At 49.8% G+C, this 27079-nt stretch overlaps 1 protein-coding gene across 2 annotated transcripts; it reads left to right on the top strand.

The window, feature by feature from the left end:
- Window positions 1-1487: 1487 nt before the first annotated feature.
- On the top strand, window positions 1488-16987 carry TMEM114 (transmembrane protein 114; the record flags this gene model as incomplete). Of its 2 annotated transcripts, XM_080908089.1 has the most annotated exons (4): window positions 1488-1704; window positions 1962-2042; window positions 13349-13486; window positions 16755-16987. In XM_080908089.1, 4 exons carry the CDS (start codon window positions 1488-1490, stop codon window positions 16985-16987), a joined length of 669 nt encoding a protein of 222 aa, XP_080764215.1. The 2 variants fall into 2 exon arrangements, with proteins under 2 accessions (XP_080764215.1, XP_080764216.1); XM_080908090.1 differs by lacking the exon at window positions 13349-13486.
- Window positions 16988-27079: the final 10092 nt, after the last annotated feature.

Here is a 27079-nt window from a genome sequence, read left to right as displayed (position 1 = left end):
TCGCCCCTATTCATTTTTGGACTGCAGTGTGACAGTTCTGTAAGACGTATCACATCAGGGAAAAGGGTTTGAGCTCTCAGCCAAGAAGGCAGCAGTGAGGGGCCACTGAGAGCTGCAGCCCCCAAGGCAGGCTATCTCTAGCTCTTAGAATCTGCGCCCTTCACTCCCATACACACAGGAGAGTTTTCTCCGGGTGTCTTGCTCTAGGACTGGAGAGTCCGGGTTGTGTTTGGGCTGCTCACGTCCTTTAGTCTTGGCACGGGCTCCATCCCGGACCAGCTGGCTTTGGAAGTGTTTCAAACGGAATGAGAAGTTCTGTGCTGAAGATGGGGATGGCAGTGTTAACACCGACTCTGGTAAAGAAAAGGAAGGTAACAGTGTTTGTGTTGCTGGTGGTAACAGTGGTGATGAGGTTGGTGGTGGTGGTGGAGGAGTCCGTGTGGGTGGTTATTATTGTTGATGTGACAGTGGTGATGGTGGGGTGAGGATGGTTGTTATTGTCGGTTTGGTGATGGGGGTGAGGGTGGGATGGTGGTTGGTGCTGATGGTAGGGTGAGGGCAATGGTAGAGATGTTGGTGCAGATGGTGGGGTGGCGGTTAGGGTAGTGGTGTTAGTGACGTGGTGGCTGTGATGATGATTTTGGTGACAAAGAAAATAGAGTCGCGGAACCTAACGTTCCATATTGCTTCAAAGGGAATTTTTGTGTCCAAAAAAAAAAAAAACCAAACCAAACCAAAAACAAACCACTTTTTAAAATTGTTGTTTGTAGCCAGCCCAGGAAAATTACTTGAAGATGGGATTTGGATAAAAAAAGCGCCTCAGGAAGAGGTTTTGCAGGAGACTCTGTAACCCCAGACTAGAGAAAGTCACCCTCCTCTGACTCCCTGGTCTCTGAAGTCCGCCTTCTCTTCAGCACCGCCCCCTTGGCACCTCCCTCGGTCCAGCCGGCTTGCCTTCGGAGCCCAGTCTTCCCGAGGTTTCAGGGCACTCGCCCTGAACCGGAGCTGTGGGAAGCGAAGGTAGACGCGGGCTGAAGTGGGGGCGCCGAGGTAGAGGTGTGGGGAGAACAAGGAGGACCGAGGTGGACAGGGGAGGGGAGCGGCTGGAGGGGTTCGTGAGGGTGAGGCAGGGAAGTGGAGGCAGTCAGGAGTCGGGGGCTGAGGAGAAGAGTGCAGAGCCAGAAGGAAGGAGATTCTGGAACTGAGCACCGGGCACAGGTTGGAGCTGCGTGAGGTGGTGGCGCCGGTGCTGGCGCCTGACCCGGGCTCCGAGGAGGGTCGGAAGGCACCAGGGTGGAGATCTGCGGGGACAGAGATCTCTGAGGTCCCAGGTCTGGGCCGGAGCACGTGCAAGTGGGCTCGCTTAGGTGAGGGCGGTGGAGTTAGAGTTTGAGCCGGATTCCAGATCCACGCTGGAGAATCTGGGGTGCAGCGAACAGACCGGGAGCGTGGGCAGGAACCGGCGCCCGGGGACCCTACGCTGGGAGATGCGGGTGCGCCTGGGTGCTCTGGCGGGCGCGGCGGCGCTGAGCGGGGCTCTGAGCTTCATGCTGCTGGCAGCCGCCATCGGCACCGACTTCTGGTACATCATCGACACCGAGAGGCTGGAAAGGAGCAGCCCGAGGGTGCGGGACCAGGAACCCGCTAACCGCAGCCAGCACGAGCCTCTGAGCTCCCACTCGGGACTCTGGAGGACTTGCCGGGGTAAGGGTCCTCCCAGGGTCCGCGATCTCACCTGGGTGCCATGCCTGGGGACCTGTTGCTTGTCTCCTATCTCAACCTCCAAGTTCACAAGCATTAGGGGTGCTGGGAGAGAAAGGCTGGCCTGCAAAAGTGTGAGGCGCCCAGCTTACAAATGCATAGCACCCCCTTGCCTTCCTGGGTGGGCGATATCTAGGGCGGTTTGGGGGTGGGGTGGAGAATTCCAGGGTTCTGACTGTGAAACTCTTTCCTCCCATCAGTCCAGAGCACCTGCACGCCGCTGATGAACCCTTTCTGGCAGGAGAATGTGACAGTCAGCGACTCCAGCAGACAGCTTCTCAGTAAGTCTGGGGACAATGGATGGAGGGAACGATCCCTTCCTGCCTCTCAGTTTTGATGCTCTTCTCCAAACTTGGGTTCCTGAACTGCAGTGGTCATGGAGGCGGTGGGGGATGGGGGTTGGGGCTTTGATCTCTGGGCCTGAGAGGGTGGGGCTGTGCCTAGGGGGCGGGGTCACTTTTTAACTTGAAGGAGTGCAGAATTCATCCAACCAACGGACAGCCCTGTGCACCAAGCAGCTTGGTGATTGAGCGAGAACTCAAATCCAGGCAGTGCCCTCTAGGACCTTGTGGACTTGCTGCGGAGAGGTCGTCAGTACAAGTATTTGTATTTGAGTGGCAATCTCATGAAAGAAGGTGGGGGAGCCCAAGCTGGCTTCCGAACACCTTTGGATGGGGAACGCTGAATGAAACGTCTAGTCCAGTGAGCAAGAGCCAGTTTGTCAGTAGAAAGAGTGTGTGTGGGGGGTGATTTAAAGCAGGTGCTTAGGAGGAGACAAACATGTGCCTTGTCGGCTGGTTTTTCCAGCACCTTCCACAGGGTCTGCAACTTTTTAGAGATGTGAAGCCCAATATAAAAGAAGAAAGACACTTGAGTGGCACCTGTGGAAGGACAGAAAAGGGGGGGGGGTAATTTTGTTTATTGAAATTTAGGGCTGTCCAGACACCCAGCCAAGAGTTTTCCTTCGTTGTCTTTGAGTCTCATATCCACCCTGCTAGAAGTTGGTACCATTGCTGCTTCAGTACTGGGTATTAAACTCAGTTCATGCTGGCAAACGTTCTACCACTGAACTCAACCCCTGTCTCTCTTTTCTTCTTCTTCTTCTTCTTCTTCTTCTTCTTCTTCTTCTTCTTCTTCTTCTTCTTCTTCTTCTTCTTCTTCTTCTTCTTCTTCTTCTTCCTCCTCCTCCTCCTCCTCCTCCTCCTCCTCCTCCTCCACCTCCTCCTCCTCCTCCTCTCTTTCAATTTTATTTAAAAAAAGAGATACATGTACAGATTTTTAAAGGCATTTTGGTATAATACTATATGAATATATAGAGGTTTGATAGCATGCATTGAAATCTTACTAGTTACCATAAGCATAAAGTACATGTAGAACAGAATGTAACATGGAAACAGTCAGAGTTTTCTTGGTGTATATAGATTAAACATAATGATACCAAAAATTGCCACAAGGCTACATTCTTAGCTCTTGAATTATCTTTTCTTCTTTTTAGATTTTACTTTGAACAGAGTGTCACTAGGTTTTCTAGCCAGGCCTTGAACACACACTGTGGCTCGGGCAGACCTAGTATCTGCTCTCCTCCTCCCTCAGCCGCCTGAGCAGCTGGAGTTATATTCAGCACCAGGCCTGGATTGTTGTCTCCAGTTTTGGCTTTCACTTGACAACTGAGTCCTGGAAGGGTCTCCTAGAGGGGATCTGAGTGTGAAATGACGATGGACGGCCACAGACCTTGGATGTGTGTAGTCTTGGACAGACAGCCTGCCGCTTAGGAAGTTACCCTTAGCCTACCTTTCTGTTTCTACCTTAGCTCTTCCCTCTGCATCTCAGGCTTCCTCTTGCCAAAGGACTCTGCACATGCTGATTCCTCTTCCTGACGTCCTACCAACCAACTTAGCTTTGCTAATTCTGTGTCATTGAACAGGTCATTTGGCTTTCTGAAGTGTAGAATCTGACTTTTTCATTAGGCTGTAAATTCCATGAAGTCAAGGATTATCTCTATCCTGCCCATCGTTTAACTGTCAACACTTAGCACAGAAGCGGGCAGACAGCACATCCCAAAAGTCTTCAGAACAAATGTGAGAGTGAAGACAAGCTACATCATGGGTCAAAATTATATAGATATGAATGAATGGACCCATGGATGAGTTGATGGATGGATAGATTTATGAATGACTGGATAGATGGATGAGTGAGTGGATGAATGGATGGAGAACTGAATGACTGAATAAGTGGATGAGTGAGTGATGAATGAATGAATGGGTTAGTGAATGACTGGATAGGTGGATAAGTGAGTAGATGAATAGATGGATGAATTAGTGGATGACTGGATAGGTGGATGAGTGAGTGGTTGAACGGATTGATGGATTAGTGAATGACTAGATAGATGGAAGAGTGAGTGGATGAATGGATGGGTAAAGGAATGAATGACTGAATAAGTGGATGAGTGAGATGATGAATGAATGGATGAAGGAATGAATGACTGAATAAGCAGACGAGTGAGTGGATGAATGGATGGATGGATTAGTGAATGACTGGATAGGTAGATGAGTGAGTGGATGGATGGATAGATAAGTGAATGACTAATGGTTTAAGGTAAGGAGTGAATAGATGGATTAGTGAATGATTGGATAGATGGATGAGTGAGTGGATGAATGGATGAATGGATGGATGAAGAAATGAATGACTGGATAGGTGGATGAGTGAGTAGATGAATGATGGATGGATGCATTAGTGAATGACTAATGGTTTGAGGTGAGGAGTGAATGGATGGACGGATGGACAAATAGATGACTGGAACCAAGCTGCTTCTCTCAAGTCCGGTAGCATTCTGGGAAATATTTAACCCATAGCTCTCTTGAAGAAAAATTAAAGCCCTTTATTTGTAATATTAGCCCTTCTCTGTGCTATATTTCCACTTTGGCCAGTTTTAAATTGTCAGCATAACATTACCTGCTCACAAAATCCCCCAAATCTTGAATGGCCCTTGTCAGCTCAAGCTCACCTCTGTGTAAGTTTCCATTGCCTGAGGCTCCCCTGTGGCTATGTGGGAGCTGAGGAGAGCTGCGGGCAGTCTGTACTGCTGTGTACCCCCCCCCCGCGCTGTTGTTTGAGTACTGCTTCAAGAATCATCTAGAATTTTGTGTTTGAAGTACGGGAGAGCAGGGTCTAGTCCTAACTCAGTGCCTTCTCTGGCCCTCTTGATCCTGGATTATATTTCTTGGCCTTTCTAAGCCTCGTTTCTACACTGATCAAAATGAGATGTCAAATCCATTAAGGGTGCCTCACAAAACAGGAATGAAAATACACAAAACACTTAGAAGGCTGAGTCAGGAAGACCAAACGTTTAAGGACTGCTGAGCTCCGGTGTGAGTTCAGTGTCAGCTTGGGCACCTTAAACTAAGCCAATAGTTTAAAAACTTCTAGAGATACAATTCAGTGACTTGCCTAGGAGGCACAAAGTCCCGGGCTTACCCCCAGCCCTGAGGGATCAAATATTACCAACAATGGTAAAACAAGACATCACACACTCAGAAGGAACATCATCAAGAGCCCACTTTGCTTTTTGGTTGTTGTTGTGTAGTGCCTCAAAGAAGCGCTTGGCAGACTCATGACTGGTGCTCAGCAGTCATTCACCTACCTAGCTAAAGCCCTGCTGGACTCCTTTTTTACCCGAAGACACACTAGTGACCCATTGCCAAGGCTGGTGCTTGGAGTTGAGTTCTATTGGATCCACACAGAGATTGTTGACACTGGCTGGGCTTTCCTGTCAACTTGCTGTTGCAACCGCCCTACTTGTCCCCCGAGTGTGAGAAATGGGCAGATTCTTAGCTGCACCAAGCGAACTCTTCACCTGGGATGTAAGTCTAAGCAGCAACTTCATGTGTGGGCATTTCCTCCACCTGTCTGAGGTTCAGTTCCCTCACATCGAGGGCAGGAGCCATCTTCTTTCTAATATATATGTATATATTTAAATCTCCCTGTTACACAGAGAGCTTTTAAAAGTATGTTTGCCATTACCGTATGTGCTGTCTGTGTGTAGATCTAAGGACAGCGCCATGAACTGGTTCTCCCAACCTTTACCTGGGGATACGCTGAGGTCACGAGATAGGTACTTTGCTCTCAGAACCATCTCGATGGCCTCCTTCTAATCTTGTGGTGAGGGAGGAATTTGGGAGTCGCCTTTAGTAAGTCTGGGGTGGCGGGTGCTTAGTTACATGTACAGCCAGGAGCTGAGGCTGCCGTTATCCCCATTGTATTAGCCAGGAAGGAGGGCAAGCTGCCCCTTCGGATTGCACACTCATTGAAATCACCCCCAGAGAGAGCTTTTTTTCTCAGAAATGTTTTTTCCCCATAAATGAATTCTGTGTTTGGTCCAAGCTCTTTATGGTGTAAAGATGTTCTAGTCATTTAATGATCCGCTACACTGGCCAGAGAGACAGGTTGTCAATAGTGTTGTTCTGAGTCAATTCCCTAAATTGATCCTGGTGGGCAAGGATGGGCAGAAAACCCAAGCCTGCCAAGGGACCACTTGAGTGCATTCTGAGCCCTGCGAGCAGAGTGATCAGGCAAACTCCATCATCGCTGCTGGCTGATTCTATTTGGCCATCTGGGAGGAGGAATGTGGACAGACTTGCAAAGTTCACGGGCAGATGGCTCAACTCCTTACCTCTTCCAGTCAGGGGACAAAAAGCCATCTGCTCTGGAGGGAGCTCTGTTACTGTGACAAAACACCCTGACAAAAGCAACGCAGGAAAGGAAGGACTTATTTGACTCACAATTCCAGTTTACAGTCTACTGTTGTGAGGAACGTAGTTTCAGCCATGGTCTACAGCAAAGAGGCATGGATGGATTCTTGCTTCCTTGTTTGTGCTTTCTCTACATGCTGGCTTTCTCTACCTTATGTCGTCCAGGGTTTCGTGTGTGAAATAAAGCCTCAACATGCAGGATGGACCTTCCCACCTCAACCAGCGATCAAGACAATCCTTCCCCCACCATAGACATGCGCACAGGCCAACCAGATCTTGATAATTCCACATTATTGACTCGTCCTGAATGAGAAAGCCAATCAGTCCAGCATCCAGGGGGCATATTCCTTAGTAGCAGAGCCATGATAAACCTGGCTTGAATATTTATTGGGCTTTCAGATTTACTCTAGGCAAATGCTTTTCTGGGCAAAGAGGTTGTCACTTAGCTCTCTCAATGAACCCGGTAGACAGCCAGCAGACTAGGGGTGTCAGTCAGGAATCTTGCTGGAGAAAATGACAGAAACACTGATTGCGGATGGCCCATGTTTGTGATGTGGTCCAATGTGTTGGGATCCCTGGTGCTCCCTCTCTTTTCCTCTCCCCGTGAGCTTTGCTTTGGAAGGGGGTCTGTTTGGGCCTGAGTCCTGCAAGACTATAGATTTGAGTTTTGTCCCTGGAACCCATGGGAACATGGTAAGAGAGAACTGACTCCACAAAGGGATCCTCTGAGCCCACTACGCATGATATGACACACATGGTCAGATATGACAGAGACATGATCTCTCTAATACATATGCATACTTGCACAATAAATAATAAAGGTTTTTTTTTTTGTAAAAAATGTTTTTGTGTGTGCGTGTGTGTATGTGGTATGTGTGTGTTCATGCTACTTATAAACTTCTGGAGACCAAAGGTTGATGTTGTGTCTCTTCCTCTATAACTTTCTACCTTATTTTTTTGAGGCAGGGTCTCTCGCTGTACCTGGAGCTTCCTGGTTCAGCCAGACAGTTAGTAGTGAGCCGTCATGACCAGATCCCCCGCCCAAGTGGGCGCTGCCACACGGATGCTGCTACATGTGGTGTTAGTGTGGATGCTGCCCTTTTGAGTTCAGGCCCTTGTGATTGTGTAGCAATCACTTCACCTCCTGAGCCATTTCTCCGCCCTCATCCTCTGATTCATTTGGTATTTATATAATAGGGCTATTTGGCATTGAGTATCATGAGATCATGGCTTCTCTGGGTCAAACACTGGACTTATCTCTTCACACAGATCAACTGGTTTAATCTCCATCACAGCCAGCCTGTATCCATATCATATCATATCATATCATATCATATCATATCATATCATATCACATCAATATCATGCCTCTTATTATCATACTCACCTTTGTAGATGAGGAGATATGGTACACAGTGGGTAGGTGAGTTACATTTGCATGAGAGCTGGCAGGCTTGGGACTTGAACCCTGGCAGTTCACTTCCCCTCTATTGGAATGATGCTGTGCTGAGCCACATTTTAGCACAATGCACGCACAAGACTGTAGGCTTGGGGAGCTGGTCTGCTATGAAAGCATGAGGCCCCAAGTTCGATACCCAGAACCTACAAAACCCAGTCCAAACAAGAGCCCAAACCAAACCAGACCCAAACTCATAAGCACCCCTGGGGGGAAAAACGATCAGCTATGGACCATGTTTATCCACCCAGTACTAGTAGGTGGATGGCCAAGAGACAGAGACTCTGCCTTGAAACCCAAACTAAATGATGTCCTTAGAAATGACACCTGAGGTTGACCTCTGGTCTTTATGTGTATACCGCACAGGTTCACTCCGACTTGTACACATAGGAACATGTAAACACACACACACACACACACACACACACACACACACACACACACATGGCCAGAGTTTCCGGCTATTCTGCCTCAGGCAAGAGACTTTGAGAAGGACGAGCAAGCAAAGACAGGAGATAGGATTGGGTCAGCATGTTCCAGAAACAGTCAGAAGCCTTGCGGATGTGGAGGGAGGGCTAGAGTGTGCTTCTCGGAGGCTTTCCGGGTCTTTCCAGGTCCATCTTCTGCTGTGTCTCTTCCGATTAGGGGACCATGATGATCAAGCTGGTCAGATGATTTGACTCAGAGAGTCAAATGCTTTTCCTGACAAAGCAGGCCGGCCTGCCTGAGAAGATGAGGTTGTGGGGGGGACGCCGCCAGACTGGGGTTCCTGGGATGCACGGGCGCTGCAGTCGTGTGGAAAATTAAGATGAAGCTGGGTGCGAGAGGAGAATGGAGGCGCGGGGGCGGAACTGGAGGGGACATAAAACACTCAGCGTCATGAAGCTCTGGGCACAGGAGGGAAATAATGTGTGATTTTATTCAGAGTGGTGCAGCAGGCAAGGTGGGGTGCAGGGAGTGAGCGAGGCCAGAGCCCCGCAATCGGTCCCCCTTTGGATATGGAATCTCCTCTCACAGGCTTGGTCTGTGGCGAGGACAGAGAATGGTCACGTGACCGGCACTGGCTGTATCCATGGCGGATGAGTTCGAGCTAACAAGCTTTTAGGAGGAGCGGGCTGGAGGAAGTGGCTGAGGAGTAATCGTGTTCTTGGCAACTGCCCCCCCCCCCCAACTCCGGCCGCCATCTCTTCCTGGATGCCCAGTAGTTCTCTTCTGCTATGGCATTTCTGCCCTGTCACCAGTCAGAGCCAGGAAGCCTGGTGAGCACAGACGGAAGCCTTGGAAACTCTGAGCCCAAGAAACCTTTCCTCCTGTTGTTTTTCTCTCGCTCAGATGTTTTGCCACAGCAATGGAAAGCTAGTGCAGGGCTTGGGTGTGGAGGCAGCCTTCCTGGGGTGTCTATGGAAAGCCAATCCCATGTTTAAGAGTCTTAAAATGGTGATTCCACTTGTAGGACCTCTGTGACCTTTCTAGGAGGAGGGATACCGCGCTTGTTAGAAGCAGTGGGGGTGGGGCAGCCTCAGTGTGTCGAATGGAGGATGACTAGACATTTGTGTGTTTACACGATGTTAAGGAAACTTATGAAGCCCGTAAAAAGAAAGGATTAATATGCCTAGAACATTAAGCTGCATGGAGGAACGGACATGCCAGTTACTCGGTGTTACAGGCCACGCACTGCTGTTTGCTGCTGTTCCTCAGCTGGCTCAGCCAGCGTTCCCTCATCAGGACGCCGGACGCGATCAACTCATGAGCACAGAAAGTGTATTTTTTGCTCGGGGATTCGAAGGTCACACTGTGCTCCTCTCGTTTGGGCCCATCGCTTTGGGGGTGGGTGTGGCACAACGTGTTGGGGACACTTGGCTGAGCGAGCCAAACTGCTCCCTTCACAGCCAGGGTGTGAGATGGAGAAGAGACCAGGCGCCCCCAGTGTCCCCGGAAGTGTCCACCCACTTCAGACCTCACTCCAGGCCCCAGATCCTGTTGTTTTCATCACCCCCTGATAGAGCCACGCTGGGAACCAGCCTTTGGAGAGGAGCATCCTAACCATAGCCACTCTAATACTCAGATCTATAGTGGTACAATATAGCCATCTATAAAGATACCACGGTCACCATAGCTACCATCTACTGAGCACCTACTCTTGGCATATATGACACTCCCACTGTATCTCACCCAAGGGATATGGTGGCGCAGCAAATGATGTCACTAAGAAATAAACATGCCTGGATCTAAGAGATGTCTCAGTGGGCAGAAGCACTTGCCTCCCATGCTGTGGTCCATATCTAGGACCCATGTCCCTTAGTTTTTTTTTTTTCCCCCTTGTTGCTAGACTAGAATACCCATGACAAAGACAACTTAATGGAGAAAGAGCTTATTTGGCTCACAGTTCCAGAGGGCTGGCTGGTCACGTGGCATTCACACCAAGGAAGCAAAAACTGAGTGGAAGGTGGGGTTAGACTGTAGAGCTTTAAAGCCCGCTGGCCTCTGTGATGGATGTTTTCTGGCAGGGGTCGTCTTCCCAAGGTTCCACAACTTTCACATCCATTTCCTCCAGCTTGGGGACAAAGTGTTCAAATGCACGAGCCCAGCTCATATTCAGACCACAACGCCAAGTAAAGGTGGAAGGAGAGACCCGGCCCCACATGGCTGTTCTCCGATGTCCACACGCATGCCGTGGCATGCCAACCGTACCTTAAATGAATACTTTATTTGGGAAGAGCAACACGGCAGATGTAGTTGAGGATCTCAAGCTGGGGTCCTCCTGGGTTAATGTAATGGGCTGAAGACCCGTGATGAGTGGGTGTCCTTTCAAGAGGAAAAGCAGAGAAGAGACAGGGAGAGCCTGGACTCCAGCTGCCTAAGGCAATGCTGCCGACTGCTGCCCCAAAGTGGCTGGGAGTGAGGCAGGGCCACCCCCTGCAGTGGGGACCGGGGACCCTGATTTCAAATACCTTGACTCTAAAGCTTAGCAAATAAATTCCTGGTGCTTTTTGGTTTGGCGGGGTCTTGAGTCACCCAGTCTGGCCAAGCATGTGACCTTGAATTTTTGATCCTTCTGCCTCTACCTCTTAACTACTGGGACTATAACCAAGCACCACATGCCTGGCTTCGGTAGTTTGTTTCTGAGATGATGATGATGATCATATGTGAGTCTGTGTTATGTCTGTGTGCTCCCCGTGTGCAGAGCCCATGAATGCCAGAACAGGATGTTGGACCCCCTTAGAGCTGGAGTTACAAATGGTTACAAATCTTAGTTGCCACTTGGGCGCTTGGAATCAAATCTGGCTCCTCTGGAAGCGTTTCTGACGCTCTTAGCTGCTGACTCCTTTCTTCACTATGCCACACACACCCCTTAAAGTTTTTTTTTTTTTTTTTTTTTTTTTTTTTTTCTTTCTTTTTTTTTTTTTGAGAACCATGTCTGGTTTTACTTGGTTCTGGGCTTGGAACACAGGGCTTCCTGAACGATAGGCAAGCACTGTACAGAGCCACATCCCCAAACCGTCTCCCGAGCTTCTGTGCTGTGCCTTTAACCTCGGCGTCCGGAGGCAGAGGCAGTGAATTTCCGAGTTCCAGGCCAGCCGGGGCTACACAGAGAAACCCTGTCTTGAGAATCAAAACAAACAAACAAAAGAGAATCCATCTTTCCACATTCCTAGCACTGGGGTTACGGATGCTGCTGTTCCACCCCACTTCCCCAAGTGCTAAGGTCTCAAACTTAGATCTCTGTGTTTGCACAACAGATGCTTAGGGGACAGAAGCACCTCCCCATCCCCTCCACGACTGCTTTTTTTTCTTTCATGTACTGAGTCCTCAACTCACAGGCTCAGAGGATGGGCTATTTGTTGGCTCTCCATTTGACAGGTGAGAAAACAAAGCTCTGCAAAGCTACCACCCAGCTTATTACGGCCTCTGGGCTTTCAGACATTAGAACAGACCTGGGGGTAGGGGCTGTGGGCATCCGGTGCTTGGCGGATCCTGAGACCATCGAGGGGCACACGTGTTCCAGTTCATCTCAGTGTTGGTGTGTGCCGGCCGTTGAGGGTGTTGATTTAATGGCTTTTGATGACTGTGTGGCTCTTCGGAGCACAGTGATCTCGGTGCTAATCCCTGTGTGCGGTCTGTCAGCTCAGCCACAGGGGTACTGTCTGTGAGCTATTCATCTTTGTCTCTGGACCATGGAGCCGGGCTCCTAGAAGACAGCATCCATTCATCTGCTGAATTTAATATGTCTCCGGGGGGTGCTGAGGAGATGGCTTAGTGGGCCCACAGCTTGTGGCACAAGGGTGAGGATGTGAGTTTGAATCTCTAGCACTCACTTAAAAGGTCGAAATTGAAGGGCAAATTCCACCCAGTCTGTACTGTGTCTACAGTCAGGCTCCCAGATCACGGCCAGAGGCCATCTGTATGAGTTTTGAAATCTTGTTCATTCTCGTGTGTGGTGCGGAGACAGGAGCATTACAGCCCACACAACTGAAGACAACTTCGTAGAGTTAGCTTTCTCCGTCTGTCTTCAGGCTGATGTGCCAGTGTTTATGCCCCTGGAGCCATCTCTCTGGCCCCTGTGTTGGATGTTTTATTATGAAGATCACCAGGGATTGTGAGTGTGTAGTTACTTCTGGGGTGTGGGATGAGATTAGATCCATACCCCCTCCCAGGATAAAGTGAGTCATATGCCTTGACTTTATGATGTGTCCGTAATTTTGGGCCAGGGCCAGGCAGAGACAGAGTGTGGGTATAGGGCTTTTGTTTTTCAAGACAGGGTTTCTCTGTGTAACTGCCCCAGCTATCTTAGAACTCATTTGGTAGACCAGGCTGGCCTTGAACTCACAGAGATCTGTCTGCCTCTACCTCCCGAATGGTGGGATTAAAGGAATATACCACCATGCTGGCTTTTAAAAAATTAATTAATTTTTTTACAGCTGGGAGTCAAACCCAGTTCCCCTGCAAGAGCAGCAGGCTCTCTAAACCGCTGAGCCATCTCTCCAGCCCTGGGTATAGGGGTTTTAGAAGCTGTCCTTTCCCCACAGCCTCTGCCTATCCACTCACCCGCTCACCCACTTATCACTGACATTAGCTAGAAGGGAGCTAGTTTTCTAGGAGCCCTAGTGGTGTTTATCTCATAGACTTATTGTTCTTTTTGCATACTCATTAGAATAGCGGGCTCTGGAGCCGGCCCTGAGAGAATTAGTAAACAATACAACACTACCCTCTAGGGGTTACAGAGAGTAAGTGCAAGGATGCTCACAGTTCAGACCATGTGTTCAGGAGTCTCCACTGTTCTTTACTAGTTGGGTAGAAGTATTGCGGGCATGTGGTAAACATATGTAAATGATTGGATGTTGGATATTGGTAACCCCTGTGTCTGTTCCCCTCTTCTCCTTAGCCATGCACGGGACATTTGTGATCTTGCTGCCACTCAGTCTGATCGTGATGGTGTTTGGGGGGATGACTGGGTTCCTGAGCTTCCTCCTCCGAGCTCACCTCCTCCTGCTGCTCACCGGGACCCTCTTTCTCTTTGGAGGTAGGTGTGCGCCTGCCCAGGGCCTAGGTTCTACAGTTGTGCTGATGGTGAATGCTATGTTCTAACCCTAACCTCTTTAGGGGCAGGTCTCAACTTCTCCAAGGGTTCCCCCCCCCCATTGTGACAGAAGCTGAAAGGGGTACTGGTTTTCAGCTTTAAGCTCCCCAGATATCTGGTTCCAGGGAAGGAAGAGAAGGAGGGGGCGGGGCGCAGCCTTAGGAGTCATCCCAGGCATCTTGCTGCAAAGCTGTGTCTGACACCTTTGTCTGGTTTCCCAGTGATGGCCTTGTCTTCTGGTTTAGAGCTGACAAGAGACCCTGGAACTCACGGCCTTTGCTCCCTTCTGCTGAGTAGCAGTTTTGATGTGGGACTGACCGGGCACAGAAGGCCACATTGCACATGGCTTCTCTGGGCTCGCACGGGTCACATGGCTGCACAGGCTCTCGGGAAGCAGAGCTCACTCACGGCGAGGCAGAATAGAGCTAGGAGTAGAAGCTGTGGGTGGGTCCTGGGATAAGCTGGCTGAATGGCCCTCAGCTTCATACGTTCAGGGGCCTATTGTCTATTCTCCTGATTACAGTCAGCACCCATAGACCAAGGGCACACTCATGTGACCTTCCCTGAGTGTGGCTCAGAGGATAGATTTTAGGAGTTTCACCATAAAAAAAAGCTGTGGGAGATGACCCACGTGTTCAACATGCGAGGTTTAATGTGAGAAGGTGACTCGAATCAGAACATGGTGGTGCACACTGTTATCCTAACACCCGGGAGGCCACGTGTTGATGTCAAGCTGAAATCCAGATAATACCATACAGTGTAACTCTTACAAACAGACATCAATGCCAGATCAAACCATACCCCTCAAACCCAAATCCAAACCATACCCTCCAAAAACCCGAACCCATACGTAAACCCAACCCAACCAAACCAAACCAAACCAAACTAAATCAACCGCATCCAAACAAAAGCCAGGCAGGCGGACACTGGCTGAAGCGGTTCTGTTTACATGGCTGTCTACAGGCTTTGGGAAAGTGAGACCCACACCCCAGATGGTTGCTCTCTGGCTCCCTGCATTAAAACGGAGAAAGGCAGAGATGGCTCAGTGTGTAAGAACATTTGCTATATGAGCAAGAGAACCCAGGTTCAGATCCCTCCAAACCATGGGACAATCTAGGCATGATTGTAAGCATACATATTGTCCCAGCATTCAAGAGTGGAGAAAATGGGGGCTGACTACTGGTTTGGCTCCAAGTTCAGTGAGAGATTCTGTCTCAAGAGGATTAGGTGGTGAGTGACAGACAGGATGTCCTCTTAACACATGTACACATCACACATGCACATGTGAGCACATACATACACACATGCATGCACGCACACACACAGGAACGTGCAGATGCACTCACACAGGAGAGAGACGATTTCTTGGGAACTTTAGAGGAGGAAATCAAGGAAGGCACAGATAATATGAAGTATTATCTCCCCATGGCTATTCACAGTCTAGGCTATGGCAGTTCAGCAGCTAATTCTCACATCAGTACCCTCAGGTAAGACTCTGATCTGGAGGCACAAACCAGCTTGTGCGTCTGGCACGATCGAAGGACCGAGTGACTAATTTAATGATACTTGAAAGTGAAAGGTCACATAAGTAGCTGGAAGACAGACGCCCAGTGAGAGCATCAGCTTCGCATATGCAGGTCCCTACACTACAAAACTAAAACAAAATAGCAAAAACTCAGGTGTGTCCAGTTGCCACCATCCTGGACCATGTGGCAACGAGTCAATATCTTCTGGAGACCTACTGTGTGCCACACAGTAGGTGCCTGGGGAAAGAGGCTTGGCGATCACCCTCGGGGACTTGCAACCTGAAGAGAGACCCAAAGAAGGAAAGTTGCACTAGTGCCCTGGGCTGTGGTGGGCCATGAGGTTGTGAGGTCACAGGGGCGTGTCCTACTCAAGCACATACAGAACTAGACAGGACTAGGTTCCCTCTGGTAGAAGAAGAAGAGGGGGCTGCAGCAGGCAGGGGCTGGCTCAGCAAAGACCTACAGACACTCCACAGACAGGGAGAGCTATGGGAGACCCCTGGCTGGGGAGAGGAATGGATAAAGGGAGAGGAGATAGGAAGAGAGGAAAAGAGGGGAAGGTAAAGGTGTGTGTGTGTGTGTGTGTGTGTGTGTGTGTGTGTGTAGAATGGGAAGGGGGAAGGGGAGGAGATAGGAGGGTGCTGCTAAAATTTCTCCCTAAAATAGGTGTAAAACATATTTTTCCCATTTTCTTGGGTCCAATGGGATCTGATTCAACGGAAGTTCCCCAGGGGAACCTATGGATTTATGAGGTTTACTTGCAGGGCAGTGGGTGAGGGGTTGCAGGCAGGGGCATGGATGATCTTAAAGCAGCCACTCTGGAAGGTCTACACCCACCCAGCATGTGTGATGATTCCCTGTGTAGACAAAACCCACCCCTTTCCTTCTCCCTCTCGATCTCCTCTATCTCTTTCCCCAAGTCCATAAAAAATTAGGGTAGAAATGCATCTAATGGGGTGGCTGAAAACTCAGGTGAGAGTCCTAAGACCCCCCTGCTCCCTCCAGCCCAGAAGAACTCCTGATGTTGGCAGCAGTTTGGCTGGAAGAACAGTCTTGTACAACAGAGGGAGAGGGGAGTGGAAGAAAAGAAAGGGGAGATGGAGGAGGAGGTGAGGGAGACAGAGGGAGACAGAGGGAGAGGAAGGTAGGGGAGGAAGATGAGGGAGGAGAGAGAGAATGAGAAGAAGGTGTATGGGGTAAAACCTAGCTCTTTTGTCAAAAGAATAGAATTTTTTCCCTGGAGCTAAAAATTAGTGACCATGGCCTGGGAACATAGATTTAGGTCTCCGGTCTCCACAAATATTATATTCCAATGAAGTAGAAATTCATGGGATGTTTTATAGCAACAAATCAAGAAAGCCATAAATGAAGACACTTTTCATTGGTGGGTACATCTGGGTGAGTTAGAGTAAGACAGGCTGCCGTGGGGCTTGTTCGCTCTCTGACAACCCTCTAATCCCCTTGATTGGAACAACATCATTGAAGGCTTAATCAATCAGCCTTTGCAGACTAAGCTTCCTCCCAGGACTTCTCATTCACAAAGGAGCTAGAAGGAGGCAGGGGAGGAGGCAGAAGGAAGTGAGAGGAAGAGGAGGAAGAGAAAGAGGAGGAGGAGAAAAAGGAGGAGGAAGAGGAGGAAGCGCAGGCCCAGAAGTTCTAAACGACTGTCCTTGTCTTTCCCTCAGCCATGGTGACCCTCACCGGAATCAGCATCTACATTGCATACTCGGCAGCTGCTTTCCGAGAGGCAGTATGCCTCTTGGAGGAGAGGGCCCTGCTGGATCAGGTGGACATACGCTTTGGCTGGTCCCTGGCCCTCGGCTGGATTAGCTTTGTATCTGAGCTGCTCACTGGGGTGGTCTTCCTGGCAGCCGCACGTGTGCTCAGCCTGAGTCAGAGGCAGGATCAAGCCATCTGAGTGTGGCCAGCCCAGGAGGCACAGGACCTTTTGAATCCATCTCAGTGGATGGCAACCTTTTCTTCCTCAAATACCACTGATAGAGGCCAGAGGGCCAGTGGTGGCCCACTGAGGATGAGCGCCCTGTGGCTGCCGTCTTTGTGCTATCGGGGCTATTCTGCTGTGATGTGTGCCTCTGGTGGGTGGGGAGAGAAGAGGGAGTGTGGAACCCATATTACCTGAAATAAATGCCAATCCTAGTCTCCCGGGAGTTTTGCTGCTATGCCTCTCTTTGTGCCTCCTGTGGTTTCATTTTGTCCTCGGTCCTGCCCTTTGCATCAGCTTCTCTTCTTTGTGAGAAGATGCTGGGTGGATCAGAGAGGTCGGTTCATTTGTGCAAAGACACTGGCATGCTTTGGCTCTTCAAGAGTCATCCTGCCTGCCAGCACAGCGCCTCTGGGTCCTGTGAGGTCCTTCTACCTCAGACGCTGCCGTGAGCTTCACACAAACTGGACACAGACAGGAGAACACAGTGGGTAGTGGGTAGGGAGAAGTCAGAGTTGTGGGGTCCCTGAGCCAAGGAGGGAAGGTTCCCTGAATCACTCCAGTCAATGTATGGGAATAGAGGGGGTGGAGGAGGGAGAAGAATGGAGGGAGGGGTAAAGGAGGAAGTGAGGGGGGTTTGAGAAGGAGGGAGTGGAGGGGGAAACAGAGGAGGAGGGGAGTAGTGGAGGGAGTGGAGATTAGGAAGGGGATGAGGGAGGGTTGAGGGGGTAGATAAGGAAGTGGAGAGGGTGATGGAGGGAAGTAGGGAGTGACAGTGAGAGAGGGGACTTGGGTAGAGGAGGGAAGGGGATGACTTGGGAAGAGTCCTGCCTAAGTCCCTGTAGGAAAGGTTTTCTGGTATAATGAGTTTCTGGGCTAGGGGCTCACTTTGGAAATGTTAGCAGATGCAACCCAGAGGCTAGAGGCTCACTGAACCACTCAGACTTGTCAGGAGACCCTCAGAAGACGAGGGCAAGGGGGCAGCCACAGCCAGTAAGAACAGCCCTGGAAACCACAGTCTACTCCTTGGATGGTCACCTCTGTGTCTGGGTCCAGCTTGAAGGCCAGATGCCAGCCCTCGCCCAGCCTGAGAGGAGGGTGCTCTCTCTGTGAGGAGCTTGGCAGCACTCAGCAGGAGACACTGGGAACTGCAGCCCAGAGGTGGGAGGTGGGAATCTTTGGGCTGAAGGAGCTGCAGGAGTTGCCAGTGGGTCAGTGGGTCAGTGGGTCAGTGGGTCAATGGCCATCGCTGGGTATTATTAGATGACAACACTGTTCTCAGCATTATGACATCATATCTTCACAATGTCACCACCATCCTTGCAGGACATTGTCATCAAATGACACCACCATAGACACCAATAACATCATAGCCTTTCTGTGACACAACGTCCTAAGGATTGTTTGAGTTACTTTCCCATTGCTGTGACCAAACACCATGGCCATGTGAAAGCTGGGGCATACAGGTTCAGGGGGTTAGAGTTTGTGGCCACCCTCGCAGGAAGCATGGGGCAGACAGAGCAGTGGGGTGGTAACTGAGTGATTACTTTTTTATCTAAAAGTAGCAGCAGAGAGAGATAACAGGAAATGGATGGGCTTTTGAAAACTCAAAGTCCATCCTCAGTGAAACACCTCCTTCAACATGGCCACACCTCCTAATCCTTCCCAAACAGTTCTACCAGCTGAGGATCAAATATTCAAACCTATGAGTCTTTGGTGGCCATTCTCATTCAAACAACCCCGGTGACACTACCAACTTCATGACATCACTGTCACTCTCAGTATGACATCCACATTATCAGAGCACTATCTTCAGCCATGAGGTCATCATCATCAGCATGACAGCTTCATTCTTATATCATGCTCACCATGACACCATGGTTACCATGCCATCCTTCATTTAACATCATCTCCATCGTGACATCATCTTCACAGCTTGATGAGCACTTACTATACATTCTATACGTCAGTCAGTCAGTCAACACTGGAAAGAGTGAGGACCAGCCTTGATCGCTGAGCTGACATGTTGAGAAGAGAGGCATGGGAAAAATGGATCTATGGGGATAGATCCATCAGGATATAGATGAGGAAAACTATATTTTCACCTATATCTTGATGGATATATCAACCCATGGTAACTGTCCCGGAGGCACAGGAGGAAAAGGGTTGCAATGGGAGTGAAACTCAGACCTAGGAATTCCAAAACAAGTCAATGCTTTTCGTCAACATCTGCACCACTCACTTCTCTGTCTCTGGACCTCGGACTTGGGGCATCTTCTGTTTATTCAGGAGAAGTGTAAACACAGCATCTAGGCAGGCGCCACTAGCCAACAAATCCTACTAGAGACTGGCAGCAATCCAGGGCCAGGAAACATTTGCAGAGGCTGTTACCAGAAGGACGGTCTTTGCTGCCACCTGCTGGTCACGCAGCAGAAATGTGCCAGAGGAACAACTAAAGGAGTGAAGGAAAGTTGTTCAAAGCTCTGAGTTTTCCCAGACGGAGCAGACATTCTAGAGGCGGCTTTGATCCTTTCAGCTGGAGCCCCAACAGGAGGTGGAAGGTAGAGGCTGAAGGTAACATCTTCCTGGACTACAGGTCAATAAATACATTCGAGGAGGAGCCTCCTGCGTGAACAGAAAGGAATACTACCCAAGCAGTGTGCAGCCGACGGCATCGATGAGGAGAAATCAATTCATTTGTTCCATTGCTTATAGACATCTAGTGTGGGTGTCAAGCCTGGGGACACATTGGTGGGTGATGGTTTTGTGAACTTGACCCCAGGTCGGATCAGCTGGGAAGAATCTGAGGGAGAGATTGTGTGGATCAGGTTCCTGTGTCTGATCGCCTCGGATACCTTTGCTGAGGTGGGCTGTATTCCAGTAGAGAAATGTAGCTGAGCCCATACCTGCATGAATTCATTACTTTCCATTCTCGACTGCTTAGGGTGCAGATAGATGCTTCTGGTTCCCATCCTGATTTCCCGGCAGCAATGGATTGTAACTTGAGGTCGCTTTTTGTCCCCATATTTTGTCACAGACCTGAAAAGGAAGGGAGTCAGACGATGAACATGTTTCAGGGATACACAGCAGTCAGGCTGTGCACAAAAATCAGAATAATGAAAGGCAGCGATGAGACGACCCGCGGGAGAGAACATCTCTTCCTTCCTCGTAAGGAAGCGGCAGACCAGGCAGGTGACGGCAGGAGAAAAGGTGCTGCTGTGGGGACAAGGTGGCATGTTTGAGGCAGTGAATCGGAGTGGACAGAGAGACAGAGGAGAGAGAGAGAGAGAGAGAGAGAGAGAGAGAGAGAGAGAGAGGGAGGGAGGGAGGGAGGGAGGGAGGGAGGGAGGGAGAGAGAGAGAGAGAGAGAGAGAGAGAGAGAGAGAGAGAGAGAGGGAGAGAGAAGGGCACAGGCTATGCGCATGGCCAGGATTCTGCTGGCGTTCCACTTGATTCTGTTCCGTCCTCTTCTAATTCCATCTGGGTGTGAGAGCCTGTGGATGTTTGCGGCAGACAGGCCCTGGGTCTGTCCTCGGATTCTCTCCACTGCTGTCATCTAACAGCTTTGGGAAAAGGCACCCAACTCAGCGCTTGGGCCTCAATGGTACCCAGTGGAATAAAAGCTGTAAATCGAAAGTGTCAACTTTTTATTGGGAGTTTCACATCGCACACCTCAGTCCCATCCATTCGCTGCTCCCCTCATGCCCACCCTCCACCTTTACAACCTCCCACAACAGAGAAAAAAAATTTCACCATCGAAGCTGTAGTGTGTCGCAGTGTGTCCCACAGGATAACCCTTTGTCCACAATTCTCTGCTTGCAGATGTTCATTGTAATGACTCATGGGTCTGGAATGAGGGCTCTGGCTTCCGATACTCCATCAGTACTGGATTCCCACTGCACGCCTCTCAGATATCCACTGTTGACCCGTGTCATGGAGACCCTGTAGTTTTGGATCTGTGGGACCGGCCCCTTCATGCCCTCCAGCCATTCATCAATAGGGAAGATGTTAGGGATGGCCAATCCAAAGTCCTGGATCTGGGCCTGAGAGGTATCTGAGCTGGTCATCTCTCCTGTTCTCCTGCTTTGGGGGCCGGTTCATCTGTAACCCCAGCAACCAGGGCATGCTCTACCCTGCTGCCCAGGTGAGATACAGGGCCTGTTCTCTGGAGTATTACAGCTGGTGAGAGACAGAGGCCAGTCTGCCAGTCTCATGACACCAGGGCCAGGTCTCCTGCCTGCAATAGGCAGTGAGGGATGAGGGAGGGGAGGGGGCTTCTCTCCCTCATCAGCACCACTTTCCAGTAGACAAGAAGCAGAGAGGGCTCTCCCGCACTCACACTTCAGGGTGAGTTTAGCTCACCTGCAACCCCCACATCCAGGGCCAGGCCTACTGTGCTGCACAGGCAAGCTTCAGGGCCTCCTCTCACACTCTTGGGGATGCCTTCCATGCAGCTCCCATAGTGTCCAGCTGAGGGGTGGGACCAGTTCTGCACAGTCCTCAGACATTAAGTCCCCTGGTGGCAGCCCAGACCGTCTGCCTGACCTTGGGTGGTAACAGACCCCTGCGGCTGCAGGGCTATGGACCCAGTGACAGCACAGGCCGGGACCCCACCATAGTCTCAGGTGGCATCTCCGGCTACTCACACTGGGCTGTTCCTCACGACCCTCAAGTCTCCAGTTGTGTCTCTCTTCACTGGGCCCACATCCCTCTGTTTCTCTTTCTCTTCCATTTCTCCACCACTTCCTTGTTCCTCTTGATGGTGCCTGGGATCTCTGAGTGTCTGGGGTCATCCCAGAAGTGCTATGCCCCACTTGTGTCTTATGGCACTGGGTGGGGTGACCTCAGGCTGCCCCCTCAGACCTGCACTGTATCTGACTTGTGGTCATCTCAGACTAGCTCCCAGTCAGGGCCCCACGACACAGTTTGGAGGTCATTTCAGGCACTCCTCACCCGAGTGACCCCATGAGATAGTTGTCTGTCCTGGGCTCATCTCACCTGGGGCCTACTATCCCAAATGAGGTTCTTCCAGCCTCCAGCTCGCTTCCTGCCCTGGGAGCTCATCCTGGTCTGCACAGGGTTTGGTCTGGTGGTCATCTTACGCTAGCTCACTGTCTGGACCCTCCTGTGCCGGACTTGTTCCAGGCTTGCTTTTTTTCAGGAAGTGTTAGGCTGTTCAGATGTTCATAGGTCAGAACACTGAATGAAGACATAGCCTGTCTCTTCTCTGCCACCTACTGACGCACACGTGACACAGCAGCCACACTGCAAGGCCTCTAGGGACAGTTTAAAACAAAATTTAGATTACAACATTATTATGTACAAAATCATCATAATTTTATTCTATGTGTATGCAAGTATGTCTATTCAGCACATACATACCTGGTGCCCGAAGAAGTCAGAAAAGGGAATCTTGGGCCTCTAGGGACTGTAGTTACAGATGGTTGTGAGCTTCCAAATGTTCGCTGGGAATTGAACCCACATCGTCTGGAAGAGCAGCCAGTGTTCATACCCGTGGAGCCATCCCCCTAGCTCCATGGAATGAAAGCTCTAAGAATGGTTCTAGCTGTAGCCGGTCCCTTTTTTTGTTCTTAGCAGGAGAGCATGGTGGCTTTAAGGTTCCTTGGTCTACCCTATAGAGAGTGAATAGCCAGGAGAGATCAGAGAGTGGCCCCCCTGGGAAGGGTGCTGGAATCAGGTGTGTTTTGCAGCGCAGCCAGGAAGGGGGAGGAGCCAGTGAGAGCCCGCCCCTCTGTTTTGATGGGTGGGAACCTTGGCAGGGATGCATCACAGGACAACCCAATCACCTCTCCTGAGCAAGGATGCTCAGTGTGGCTTCGAGGACTCGTTTATCCGCTCACCAGTTCGTTTATTAAAGGCTCGTTTATGAAAGGCTTACCATAGAGCTTACTTATAGAGCATGAGAGGTTCTTGACAGAAGCAGGGGTGGCCCTAGAACAGCTGCGCTGGAAAGTCTTCACCCGGCACGGACGATGGCTTTGCTTTGGATAACCAGGGCAGAACTGCACACAAATGGCTTGGAGGAGTGGTTAGAGTCTCCGGTAAAAACCCAGTGACCCTTCCCACGTTCTTCCTTCTGTAAGAGAATGTCAGGAGTCAGCAAGCAGAATCCGGGAGGACTCTTGCAAGTTGGGACGGCAGATCTCCTAAAGAATGGTGACCATTTTGCTTGGAGACCTGTGGAGCCTTCTTGAGACCGTGGTCAGAGATGGACAAATGCCCCGCCTGGGTTTAGTGTTGCCACTGACTTCTTCATTAGAGACAAAACTCAGGCACAAGGAGGGGTCCCGAGCCTTCACGCTTGGGGGGTGGGCCAGGTGGGTGTGCTTTGGGAATCTCTTCAGTGGTGACAGGGTCCTGCACCCTCTAGTGGTGAAGGGGTCTAGCACCACCCACACAGATTCCCACTCTTGGGTTTAATGTGTAATGGGGTGGGGGAGGTGATCTACTGGACGTTGCTGGTCCTCTGGTGATTTTCATTTGTTGTTTCCTAGACATTGAACGTCTAACAGCTGGGACGCGCTATTAGGCCTCTGTGGATATCAGAACAGAGTCGTCATCCCAGCCTTGTTCTAACAACAGCCTGAGCCTTTCCAAATATTTACAACTGAGGGTTCCCTGGGAACACATGGAGGGGCTGTGAGGAGAGGAGAGAGGGAGGGGTTAGAGATGGGGATCCACACAGGAAACCAGGAGAAGCACAAAGACCGGAGAAGCACAGCCAGACACTGCCTCGGATGGGGAAACGGTCTGAGGACTGTGTCTCGGGAGGTTAAACATGTCACGCTTACACGTTTAAACATCAGAGTGTGTTCACGCTAGCCTGGGTCAAGAGCCTTTTCCAGGTCAGATCGGGTGGCCTATACAAATTCTCCCAGATGCAGTGGATTAGGAGAGGGAAGGGTGTGGCTGTGAGGGAGGCCTAGCATATCATCTTCTGGAAAACTTGTATTTAATAAGTAGGAAGTGTACACTTTAAAATCCCACTACTAGGATAGGCTATTATGATGCTTAATACAGATGGTCACTTTGACAGGAACTGGGGTAGATTTCTGGGCAAGGTCTAGGAGGGAGGTTCCAGATTGGGTTGGTTGCCATAGAGACCCGCTGTGTCTCTCCTTTTACCCCAACAAAGGCTCACAGTATGTGGGCAGATTTCTCTTAGCCGGTGGCAGGCAGGGAGCTAGGACAAATGACTACCACACAACCTGAGGGCCTGAGTTCAGATCCCGGAAATCATGAAAAAGCTGAGCCTGGTGGCTTAGTGCGGGTGAAGTGCACACGGGCAAATTCTGAAGTCAATGCACTCCAGGTTTAATGAGAGGGCCTGTCTTGAACAGTAAAGGAAAAAGGGTGGAGGAAAGTCACATGACTCTAGCCTCCATGGACACCACACATGCTCACACACATACCACATACACATCACACACCACACACAAACACACCACTCCCCACATGCATGCACACACCGCCCACACACATACCCATACATGCATCATACACCACACACATGCATGCACATATGCACACACTACAGACACACCACCCCACATACATACTCATACATGCATGTACATAGACACACATACCACAGAACACATCACATATACACATGCATGCACATAGATATACCACACACAAACACACACATGCATTCACATACACACACACACACACACACACACACACACGCACATATACACCAAATATGACACATACAAACACAGATACAAACACATACCACATACACACCATACACAAACACACCTACTATACACATGCATGCATGCACACACACACACACACTGTCACACACACACACATACACACACACATACTGTCTCACACACACTATGCACTGGGGGACAAAAACTAGGAAAAATAAGTTTTGAAGGTTGTTAGGAACCCCTGGTTGTGTGGAAGTTTAAAGTTTAAAGAAAGACAATATCCCTAAACCTGGGCTATTTTTGGTGGCTCCTGTCCCCATAAAGGCTCTTTCTTGTCCTCAAATACACCCCACTGTCCCAGAGAGCCATGGTCTTCTTGTTCCGTCCTCCCTGTGAACTCTGAAGTCACCATGCAATAGTCAGATACTTGTAGCAATTTCATTAGCACGGTAGACTTCTTTCCCACGGCTAGAAGGCAAGCTCTCAGCTGAGCACCTGCTCTTAGCTGTGGGGCTTGGGATACCCATCATGCCTTTCAGTTGGCTGTGGCTAGTTCTTTGAACCTCCAGCATCTGAATTTTTTAGGGCTGTGGAAGTGAACCAGTCTGGGTGGCAGAGAACCTTGGGTCAAGACATTTGTTCAGAGCATTTGGCCACAAGGTGCCAGTTTCCTAAGGAAATGCACCTTGCATCCTCAGACAGAAAAAAGACAAGGGGAAGCCTGGTCTCCAAGAAGTGAGTCATAGCCTTGAGTTTGAATCTAAGTCCACCATTTAGTGAGGCTTGTAACTGTGGATGGTTGACTGAGCATGCATCTTAGTTGCTCTGTCTGTAGAGGTTGTCATTCTAGAGGGGCTGTAACCAGAGCACCTGTTCCTCAGGGTTGTTATAAAATGGTATATTTAAAGGGCCCAACTGTGTCTCGTGCACAGCAAACTTTGAGGGTTATCATGCACATGTTTGAGTCCCGACTGTACTTCCCATTGATCTTCATTAACACTGTTGCCACCCATTCAGGGTCACTATGCGAATACACTACTGGTGGCTATGAGGGAGTTCCCAGAGATCTTTGGCTGAGGAAGGAAAGCCCACTCTGGATGTGCACCACACAGCTCTGTGGATGGGATTGCAGATGAAAGAAAAAGGGGAAAGGAGGAACTCAGCTGAAGACCACCATCCATCTCTCTCTGCTTTCTAACTGCAGATCCAGCATGGCCTGCTGCCTCATGTTCCTGCCATCAGGAAGAGGACTACGTCTTCTCAACCCGTGGCCTTCACACCAGCCCTTCCCCCCTGCGAGTTGCTATTGGCTGGTATTTTGTCTCAGCAATGATAAAATTAACGAATACAACTTCTATTGTTTGCTGACTCAAGGCCAATAATTCTCAAGTGTCAGCCATATGGGCTCATATGAAAGGTGGCACATGTCTGTAATCCCAGAGCCTGGGAGGCAGAGGCGGAGGCGGAGGTGGAGGCAGAGGCAGAGGACCAAGAGTTCAAGGTTATCCTTGGCTACATAGTAAGGTTGATGTCAGCCTGGACTATATTACTAAAATCAAAGTCCAAAACAAGGCAAACTCTACCGGACAGCCACGAAGCCATTGACAAAGCAACATAAAACAGGATTGAGTAGGATAATGCAGGGTGGTCTGTGTTAGAAGGTTGTCCCCGGAGAAGGAGCGTTAGTGTGATGGGAACTTATAAACGAAAGCCCCACATCACAAAGGTCTACTGAATTAGACACTTCACTTCAAGAGATATTCTAAGGGACCTGTGCTTAAGCTGACACACTGGGAGATCCCGTACGCAGCAAAACCCAAGGACCATCAAACGAGATGAACACGCCGAGATGAAACTGGACCACAGTGGGTTACTAGTGGAGGAAAAGGAAAAGGGGAAACCAGGAGCCAAAGAAGAATGAAGGAACATTGACTTAATAAAGAGAGAGGCTCTCAGGGCACCAGTGGGGATATATGTTGCCAAGCCTACATTTTCATGCCGAACACATGAGAAGATGCTGGAGAGAGGAAAACAACAACAACAATAACAACAGCAGCAGCAGCAACAACAACACAAAAACAAAAGACAAAACCTCAAACAAAAAAACCCTAAGTGCTGGAGATCAGAGCAACGGCGCAGGAGAGACACACTCATATTTTATTCACATCTCGGAGGAGAACAGGGGATGTTTCCAGGGGAAGCTATTTTTCAAATGTCTGTAGACTTGATTGGGTTTAAAAAAGTACAAATTAATTTAAACGCATCGTTGAACTTCCCATAACTTTTGCTGTGATGTGTTTTCTCAGTCAGTTGGCACTGAAGCAGCTGCCACGGAACTTCTGAGAGTTGGAAAGAGGTCCCCCTATGTAAGAGGAAACGG

The sequence above is a fragment of the Micromys minutus genome (assembly GCF_963924665.1).
Source record: "Micromys minutus genome assembly, chromosome: 31".
In the NCBI taxonomy this organism is placed as follows: domain Eukaryota; kingdom Metazoa; phylum Chordata; class Mammalia; order Rodentia; family Muridae; genus Micromys; species Micromys minutus.
This window is presented reverse-complemented; position numbering and strand designations above follow the sequence as displayed.